Raw genomic sequence first — 10,477 nt, forward strand, 5'->3', positions numbered from 1 at the left:
GTGTCTATGTCAAGGCTAATGGGAGTATAGTTAGCTTTATGGTATTGTATGTGGACGGCATACTACTCATAGGAAATGACATCCCAACCTTTGTAGGAAGTGAAGTCCTTTCTTGGGAAGTGTTTCTCTATGAAAGACCTAGGAGAAGCTGCCTATATTCTAGGGATAAGGATTCTGACCGGAGAAAAAGACTAATTGGACTTAGTCAGAGTACCAACTTGGATAAGGTGCTCAAGAGGTTCAACATGCAGGACTCCAACAAAGGAGAGTTACCCATCTAGAGTAACGCCAGACTGAGTAAAACTCAGAGCCCGAGTACATAGGGTGAGATAGCATAAATGAGTCGAGTACCTTATGCTTCTGCAATAGGCTCGATCATGTATGCTATGACCTGCACTCGTTCTGATGTGGCCTTTTCCTTAAGCATGGTCAACAGAGATCAGGGGAACCCTGGTAAGGCTCACTGGACTGCGGTAAAGAATATCCTCAAGTACCTACGGAGGACTAAGGATCGAGTCCTTACCCTCGATGGGAGTGATGACTTGAGAGTTGTAGGGTATAGTGATGCTAGCTTTCAGACTGATAGGGATAATTTCCGCTTTCAGTCAGGCTGGGTCTTTACTTTAAACGAAGGGGAAATCACTTGGAAGAGTCCCAAGCAGGAGACAGTGGCTGATTCAATTAGCAAATCAGAGTATATAGCAGCAAGCGAGGCAACAAAGGAGGCGATATGGCTGAAGAACTTCATTAGAGACCTTGGAGATGTACCAGCTATAAAGGAGCCAATGGAAATTTTCTGTGATAGTGAAAGTGCAGTTGCCTTAGCCAAGGAACCAAGGGATCTGTAGCACCCGCTTCCTGGTACGCATTTAATTCAAAGTATATTTATGTTTTCTCTGGGACTCGACGAGCTGGAGGCCCAACTCGTCGAGTAGAGTCGGGATCTACAGACATTTTAAATGACCTACTCAACGAGTCGGTAGACTGACTCAGCGAGTAGGTGCTGTTTGAGGAAAACCCTAAATTTGAGGGTTTGCACCCTATTTAAATGCCTTATTGCAGCCTCCATTGTCCATTATGTTCCCTCTCATTGAAACCCTAGCCGCTTTGAGTGATCTAAGGCCATTTTTGGTGCTTTTGGGTGGTTGTGAAGTTTGAAAGGAAGGGAGAAGCTTGGGAATTCGAGTTGGGGCTTGTAGATCCAGAGATCTTATTCCATCTTCAGCTCAACCAAGGTAAATGCCCCCTGTTTTGGTCTTCCTTTTGGTTGTTCATATTTAGGTCTTAGATTTTGGATGCATTTAGGGCTTTCTAAGCCATTTTTGGATTTGTGAAGTGATTCAAGGGGTTCTACTTCTAGATCTGAGTCATTGGAAGGGTCTCATGGCATAAAGGTTCCAACTCTATAGCCATGAGAGCCCCATGCACATTGTAGAGCACCTTTTATGGATCTTTGAGCCAAAAATCCCATGCATGTGCATCAAATTTGGAACTTTACGTATAAAGATGACATTAGGAGGCCAAATATATCGTTTTGATGCGTTAAGACCCATTTAAATCGGTTGTATAGTAATGGTCAAGGATGGACTCGTCGAGTTGTTCTTGGGACTCGGCGAGTCGAAGTGTAATGACCATCAAATCCGTTCTGCGAATGGACCGGTTGTTAGGGAGGGAAGTCCCGTAGAAGTTTAGACATGAAAAAGGACCTTAGGATCGTGGGACTCGATGAGTGTGTGAACAGACTCGGCGAGTCCAATGCAATCTCCCAACCTTTGAAGACTGACTCGACGAGTTGTTCATACAACTCGGTGATTCATAGACTGGACATGTTCTTATGAGCGAGATGAACTCACCAAGTTCAAGGAAGAACTCGGCGAGTAGGATGAAGATGGTCCTGATGGTTGGATCGACGAGTTCTTGCTAGACTCGATGAGTGGATTCAGGGTTGGATCGGGTTAAGTGGAACATGGACTCGATGAGTTGGTAGACCAAATCGGCGAGTCAGGTCAACTGGATGTTGACTTTGACTGTTATGGTATTGACCCTTGTTAGGGTTCCAAGTTCTGTCTGATGACTTGAGGATTGTAGTGTAGGGATTGAGGAGTCGAGGAGAGTCGACCTTCACGTCGAGGGCAGATCAGACACTACACGACATCGAGGTGAGTTACCTTCCAATAGAAGTGGGTCTAATGCACCAAGGCCGGCCTACTAGTAGAGGAATAGTTGTGATGATTGTCTTTGTGATAATTGTCTAGTTGTTGATTCTTGATATGTGAGTATGCTAGTTTGCTTGATAGGTGACTATGCTAGTTTGATATGCTATGTGAGATAGTATCAGTTGGAGGGGACTAGTCCCCGATTCGTTCGTTACCAATGGGTAGGTCGGACACCCCAACTATGTCTGACAGCATGATTGTGATATGAAATTATGTGTTAGTAGTAGGGGTGAAATAGTCCCCGTGTTTGGTTGAGATAGACCGGAGGTTAGGTCAGCACCCCAGAATGGCTTGACATGGGTATGTTAGCACCCCAAAATGGCTTGGCATGAGTAGGTCATCACCCTAGAATGGCTTGACATGGGTAGGTCAGCACCCTAGAATAGCTTGACATGGGTAGGTCAGCACCCCAGAATGGCTTGACATGGGTAGGACAATCGCCCCAGAATTGCCCGGCAGTATGTATGTTATGAGATGGTATGGTATGTGGTATGGTGGGGGAACTCACTAAGCTTTGTTCTTACAGTTTCAGTTTTGGTTTCAGGTACCTCTTCGTCCAAGGGGATGGAGCCGGTGGTGTAGCAGCGCATCACAAACGCACATATGATTCCGCTTACAGTTTTCTGGGATTGTACTCTGATATTTTAATACTTTCAGATGATATGGTTTTTGAGACATGATACTACGGTTTTATGTATTGATGTGATTTTGGCAATGTCTTGAGAAGTTATTTTATAAACCTCTAAACTTAAAATGAAATTTTTGGCCTTGAATTTTGGGATGTTATAGGATCATGGGAGATCCAGACACATCGACATAACATACCATTTTATCATACGTCGAATAGAAGAAGGACTCCTCGTGGCAAAGAGGGTATCATCGGATGAGAACCCAGCAGATCCCCTCACGAAGGGACTGAGTAGGGTTAAGCATCTCCAGCATGCTCGGAGCATAGGGCTGAAGGATGATATTAGTTTTAGTAGTTAGATAATTTTGAAATTTGTAAAGTGTAATTGACATTTGATGATGAATAAAAGTTGTGTTTATTTATGAGTAAAGTGTTGCTATCTTTTGTCAATCGTTTACTATATATCTTTTGCATGTTTTGACTTCTAGAATAATTATGTTTGGTATATCAAATTATTCGAATTCTCCACATTCAGTCATATGTTGGAAGTAGGTATGAATCAAGACTGTCATGAGTTGGTTGCGGAGGTCTAAGTTGTTGGACATCGCTACAACACTCATGAGTGCTAATAAGTTCTGAGCATTGGATTCAACCCACGCTCACTGGTATCACTTCATAGAATTTATCTCGAGTGATCGTGAGACGGTAACATCATATAAGTCTTCAAACCTAGAGATATGACTTATTTCCTATGAGTTGGTTATGCATTGATCGTACAAAACCGCATTGGTAACTCGATGTTATAAAACATACTTTTGTCTGTGATTCAACTAGTAGTAGAATAAGCATACGAGTTGAATTTTATTTGTTCCTTCTTGGATTAGAAGCGATATCTGGGCCCCTCGATGATTTTCTTTTGACCTATGTACAGGCCCGGTCAAAACCAAATTGATGTGTTCAATTTAGTTCTATGTCAAACAAATCAGAAATCGGGAAACAAACTGCTGGACAATAAGTAAGACATTGTTCCATGTATTTGTCCGGCTGATATCTAGAGCAAAGGATTATATGATCACTTATCTTAAATGGCGTATCATCATCATCTCAGTTCTAAGGTTGCATTAGGCCTTGTAAAAGTTGCATAATGCCTAAAGCAACCTTTTACCAAAAGTTGCATTAGGTAAAGTTGCATTAGATCTAAAGCAACTTTTTTCTTCGAAAATGCAACCTTTTTTGAGATAGTTGCAAATCTTTTTTAAATACAACTTTTTTTATTGCAACGTGTGTTATGCAAAAGCAACCTTTTTAATACTCATCTGTAACTTTTTTACACTTGGATGCAACTTTTTTTTAACTATTTTAGTTACGAAAATGCAACTTTTTTTATAATCAAATGCAACCTTAATTATGTTTTCTAGTAAAGAATTGCAACCTTTCTATATGGCATATGCAACCTTTGTTATGTCTTTAATTGAAAAAAAAAATGCAACCTTGTTTATAGTCAAATGCAACTTTGTTTTTGTGATTTTTCTAATTTCAATGCGACATTTTTTTTCCTAATCATATAGACGCCACATATGTTTACTACATTGCTACAAATATAAATTACTACTAAAATTACACCTTAAAAATAATAACATAAATATATTATATAATTTTATGGTCTCCTTTGACATATCTAAATTCAAAATAACAACCATAAATCAAAGTCAACACAAAGTTGTCAACTATAATCACAAAAAAATAATTAAAAACATTCTAGATGTGTCTTAAACATAGACGATAAATCATATTAGCAACTATCGGCCTTCTCGAGGTTGTTGTTCCGCTAACTTTCGCATCATGGCTTCAAGGTTTTCTTGCTGTTTTTTAATATCTATTTGCATTCTAATTCGACCTGCTTTTTTTCATGGTCCTCTTGAATCTCTTTCCGCATTTCAATCAACTCATTTCTTTCAACTTCATTTGCTTTGAATGATTCCATAAGTCCCGTCGGAATCATGTATGATGCATCACCACCACCCACTTTTTTTATCAATCTATTAGTAACGCCTCTACCATAAAGTTGACGGTATCCATCATTCTCTTTTTTCATAACAATCATATAAGGATCTATGGCATCACTTTCATCTTCTAGAAGTTCATACTTCTTCATTTGTTCCTACAAGATTATTAAAAATGAATAGGATAATTTTACTAAAGCATCTACCATTAAAAAGTTGTTTATATTGTAAAAAAAAATTGCATTTAAATGCAGAAAAGAACAATTTTTTTATTGTTTAAAAGACAACTATTTGATGTCCCAAAATCTGCTATCAAAAGACTGTTTTATGTAAAAAAAAACTGCATTTTAACATCTAAAAAAAACTGCATCTTAAAACATTTTTTTTCGTGTAAAAGACAGCTATTTGATGTCCAAAAATCTGCTATCAAAATAGTGCTTTTATATAAAAAAAAAACTGCATTTTAGCATCTAAAAAAATTGCATTTTAACATCTAAAAAACTGCATTAAAAACAATTTTTTTATTTTGTAAAAGACAACTATTTGATGTCCAAAAATCTGCTATCAAAATACTGTTTTTATGTGTAAATAAAAAACTGCATTTTAACATCTAAAAAACCGCATTTCAACATCTAGGAAATTGCATTTTAACATATAAAAAATTGCAATTTAATGTCTAAAAACTGCAATTTAACGTCTAAAAACATAGTTTACTATTAAAAGGGAAAATTATTGTAAAATTGAAATACAAACTTACAATTTTATTTGCCGTGTCATCATATGTATCGACATATACATGCCCATCTGTCCTTTTACGTGTACGTTCAAACATTTGACTTAGAGTTGGGAATTCCTTGTTTGGATCTTCATTTTTCAATACACATGATAACATAAATATCAACAAGAAAGTATCAAAATGTGGGAAAATATAAACACAAATCACAAGCAAAAAGAAGACATTAATTACCATTTCGTCACGAATTCAAGCAAAACTTTTTGGACCAGACGGTTTCAAGTTTGGCTTTTGGAAGTTTTAAGATATTTATTATGGGTTAACACAATAAATAGTAATGTGTATTTATTATTAATGGAGTTTCACCAACTTTTGTATTCTAATCAGATACTTCTATTTTTATCCTAAAATAGTTTGCTGCAAGAACACTAATCGCCACTGCAAAACAATCAATCGCCGCCGCATTGCATGGGTTACCTACTAGTATATATATATATATATATATATATATATATATATATATATATATATGGAGTGTACAACTCGTAATGTAATGACACTGCTATGCATCAGGTTTAGCCATGGATTTATCCGAGGGTATTTTGGTAGACTCGGTGAAATAAAAGGTTTGCATGTAGAGGGGCAGTTTTGGTATTTTTATTATGAAGTTTGTTACAACCAGATATTTACACTCTAATGAGTGACGATTATACATGGGTATATGTGTGATTGTCAGTTACAAATAGCATCATGCTTTTATTTTTCTTTTATTTTTATCATATAATAGCATCATAATTTCATTTTATACCATAATGGCATCATACTTACGTTTTCAACCAATAATAGCAACATAGTTTATGTTTTTATCAGATAATTCAATAAAAAAAACCAATGTGAATCCAATGATAACATTTAAATATGAATTATGATGCCGCGTTACACAAATTCACAAACAAAAGCAACAACAATAGCAGGGGTAAATACAGTAATTCTATTAGGCAAAATTGATTTCGCAATCTAACATAATAAAAACAGTACAACAGTAAGAAAAAGTTGAAAATGGAAAAAAAATTGTCGGCGTTTTTAGCAGTGACAGGGGTAAATGAGACATCATATTTCACTACAAAAACAGATTATAAACTTTATAACTATCATAGGGGTAAAAATTATACTTTATAATTGTTAAAAATCAAAAGTTTATAAAGTACAATGCTATATTATGCATATTCTCTAACGTTGCATTGTTTAATTCCATTTATGTTTAAAAAATTCAGAAAAAAAGAAAGATAAAATGCATAAATATGACTTATTATAAGGCAAATTTTATGAGAGGGGTAAAACAGTCAAATTTGTTGCAATATGTGTATTTTATTACAACACATATGCAAATATGAAAATAGTCGAATCATATTTTTTTTATTTTATTGGAAGAACCGGTAAAATCTTTGGATTTGGTAATTATTGTGATTCGACAGAATTGTAATTTGTTTAAATTAATCAGAAATTTGTTATCTGAAGTGTCTATGTGTGTATTTGTTTTATTATGAATAATGTCAATTCTGGATAAAGGTCCTTTTTGTGCTTCTATGATGATTTTTTTATAAACTAAGTCCGGTCTAGACAACTTGTAAAAAAATTTATGTTTCATTGGGGACCTTCATGAAAATAAATTTATGCGACAAATCAAGTTGCCTAAGTAGCATGACATTTTTTGCAGCCATGAATCTGTAACACTCACAACCAATATAAGCTATATTATAGACAATTATAATACAATCCAAGTAAAAATCAACTATTTTCGTATAAAATTAGCTGTCAAGACGATTATAACAGTCTTTGTTTATACACCTAATTAAGACATAGTAAAAACAATGAGAATGGTGTTTTAGGAAACTGAAAAAATTCAGGGGCAAATCAGTAAGGCATAGAAAAAATGTATACATTCTTATGAAAAAATAGTTAAAAGTAAAAAATTTATAAAGTACAATGCATATAATGCAGAAAAAAATGTTAATACAACAAAAATGTGGCTTATTATAAAAAAAATATGTAGGGGCAAAATAGTCAAATCTGTTGTAATTTGACTTTTACGAACATGTCCGTGAGCATATTTTGGGTTTAAGAGGTTGAAAATAAAATAAATGTGTTGGACTTATAATATGCTAGTCATAATTTAATAATACTCAAATCTGTCTTTATATTTCCATATTGAAGATGCTTCCTTTTCGCAACATCTCCCAGGCTATTGGAAACTATTTTTTTAATTGATTAAGGATGTTCTGGAGTTTGATTCCAAGGTAAAAATCATTCATACTTTTCTGTAATATATAATATTATATTATATAAAAATTATATTTCTAACTTTTTGATTACTTCTCATGTTTTATGTTGTTTCTCATTTTAGGTTCAACTGTTAAACACAATCTCTGTGTTAATTGCTTATGTTGGTGATATCATCCCATATGCTCTTGATTTGGTTCAAATTTTTTCACAAGATATTTAATCGAAATACTACATGATCAACTTATAAGTTTATTCTTATTTGTCTAACCGAAAAACTCTCCTTTTTTATGTCTTTGGGAGGAATCTTCTGCTGAAAGCCTTCTACAGATACAAATTCTAACCGAACTCAAGAACTTCATAGTTTCACTTGGGTATAAGTCCCATATATGCTATAATGTTCTACTCCCTATTTTAGTATTATGGTGTTTGGTATTGATTTATGGAGGGGCTGTTTAGTACTTATAACTTGAAAGCGGGGATTATTTTTGCAAATTTGTGTAGGGGTTGTTTGGTATTTTTATATTATAAATCAAGGTAAATAAATATCATATGTTCTGTATGTACCTTTCTTTCAAATATGATCATGTTTAACATGTATACGCATGGTAAATCATCAAACAAACAACTTTGAATCAATTAGCTATGCTCTGAAGCAAAAATCTACTAAATTATATCAAGTAGAAGAGTAATTTGAGAAAAAAAAAGGTACAGGGTCATACCTGGTTTGGGTAGACAGACTTAAGCAAGAAGCTTTGATGAAATTGACAATTAGATGAGGGTATTCCGCCTCCTGGCACCTGTGGAAGATTAACCGAGAGTAGAGAAACTATTTAGCAACTCAAATCGGAGAGACGAAATAGCTTGGAATCGATTAGGTTAAATGAAATTTCAATTAGCTATTATCGCTTGCCTTGAATAGAAAAGGTACGAAGATAACTAAGTCTTGGAGCCTTCAATGGTGTGAATCGAAACTTTGGAAACGAGATGAACAATACCAATGAATGGCACTGTGAGCCTACTACCTTCAATGGGAGTGATTGCCTGATTCTCAGGGTTGAGAGGAGTATGACGTCGATTGAAATATCAGATGTAATTGGGTATAGCGTGCTTTTAGTTGAAAAGTCAAATATTGGAAATTATATTGTATGATTTAGTTACAGGGAAATAAAAAAAAAAATTAGTGGGAATTGAAATAAAAGGTTATTTATTGAGAGGGAAAATGAAATTAGATAAGATATGTAAATCAAATTTTTTGAAAATAAATGTACGATAAATATATTTAAAGAAAATTTGAAGTTTATTTGATAATAATAATTAATATCTTGGATATTATATTTAAATTATATATAGAAGTGTTTTAATTAAATTTTGTTTATTTTATTTTATAATTTAGATTTCAAAATTATAAAACATGGACCTTTACCCTAAAAATTGCATTCATGTTTTAACAATACAACCTTTGTAATAAAAGCTGAAATTTTTAACAAAATTTGTAACCTTTTAGAAAAAAGTTACAGTGTTAAATATAATTTGCAACTTTTTTTAAAAAAAGTTACAATTTTTAATATAACTTGCAAATTTTATAAAAAAAGGTTGCAATAAATCTTTTAATGCAACCTTTTTGTTGGACAAGATCTTATTTAAAATCAAATGCAACTATTGTTAAAAGGTTGCATCTAAAAGGTTGTATTAGACTCATTTTGTAGTAGTGTTGCAGTTATAGTTATTAGACTTATCCAAGTGGCAGACTGTTGGATAAGTTGTCTAAGTCCATAACTATTCCTGGTATGTACTTGACTCGACCCGACATGGTCCATTTGGGTTGCATGGCATTATGCATTCGGATAAAATAAAATGATAGAAATAACACTTATGGTTTATTAATATATTATAAGTTCTAATATATTAATAGTTTTGTTTAATTAGTATTGATCAAGAATTAATTTGGAATTAATTAAATGATCAAAAGATGACTAATTAAATATATATGTTGATTATGTAAATCATCCATAACTTGTATAGTGGGCTAATGCTCCATGGATTATCAAGTTCGGTTAAAACCCATAGGATGCCCCATGGATGCTCCATGGGAGTTACAAACCCATGGGTCATGGAAATGAAGAGTCATGTCACATCAGGGTTTACATGGTGTAACCCTAGATGTGACAATCTATATAAGGAACATGTTGTCATCCAAAATCGGCTACACTAAGAAAAAGAAGAGGGCAAGCCGATTTTACAAGTGTTACATATTCTCTCAAAGTTTTTCCAAAGCATTTGGTGTTGTGTGAAACATTTGAGGCATCACACTTGGGGTGCTAGGCTTTCAAGGTTTTCAAGGAATCAAATCAACTACAAGGTATGTTATTCTAGCCATCTTTTGTGTTTAAAGTTCCCCATGTATGCTATATAGGATTATGAACCTTGGAAATCATTTTTTGTGTGTATTTTAGACAAATATAGATCCAAGGTTTTCTAGGGTTGCATGTACACTTAGGTGTGTTAGAATGCTCATAACCCATTACATCACCCCTTGTCTTCACATTTACACCAAAGATCATCCACCTAACCAAGTCATTGGAAATCCTATTGTTGATTTCCAGACCAGATCGGT

The 10,477-nt window shown here is 34.2% G+C and overlaps 1 protein-coding gene across 1 annotated transcript; it reads right to left on the reverse strand.

The window, feature by feature from the left end:
* Positions 1–4,478: 4,478 nt before the first annotated feature.
* On the reverse strand, positions 4,479–8,931 carry LOC145094841 (uncharacterized). Its single transcript, XM_079032855.1, has 4 exons — positions 8,774–8,931; positions 8,583–8,660; positions 5,605–5,711; positions 4,479–5,005 (listed from the first exon to the last, which is right to left on the reverse strand). Exons 3-4 carry the CDS (start codon positions 5,677–5,679, stop codon positions 4,721–4,723), a joined length of 360 nt encoding a protein of 119 aa, XP_078888981.1. The 5' UTR covers positions 5,680–5,711; positions 8,583–8,660; positions 8,774–8,931; the 3' UTR covers positions 4,479–4,720.
* Between the last annotated feature and the right edge of the window lie 1,546 nt (positions 8,932–10,477).

Source organism: Lactuca serriola, chromosome 3 (assembly GCF_051521515.1).
Source record: "Lactuca serriola cultivar US96UC23 chromosome 3, Lser_US96UC23_V15, whole genome shotgun sequence".
Classification (NCBI taxonomy): domain Eukaryota; kingdom Viridiplantae; phylum Streptophyta; class Magnoliopsida; order Asterales; family Asteraceae; genus Lactuca; species Lactuca serriola.

Bases quoted from the DNA above. Each gene is read 5' to 3' on its own strand.
- LOC145094841 (XM_079032855.1), bottom strand. From the start codon at position 5,679: ATGTTTGAACGTACACGTAAAAGGACAGATGGGCATGTATATGTCGAT. The intron at 5,006-5,604 runs GTAAGTTTGTAT...ATAATCTTGTAG, and splicing joins ATGACACGGCAAATAAAATT to GAACAAATGAAGAAGTATGA.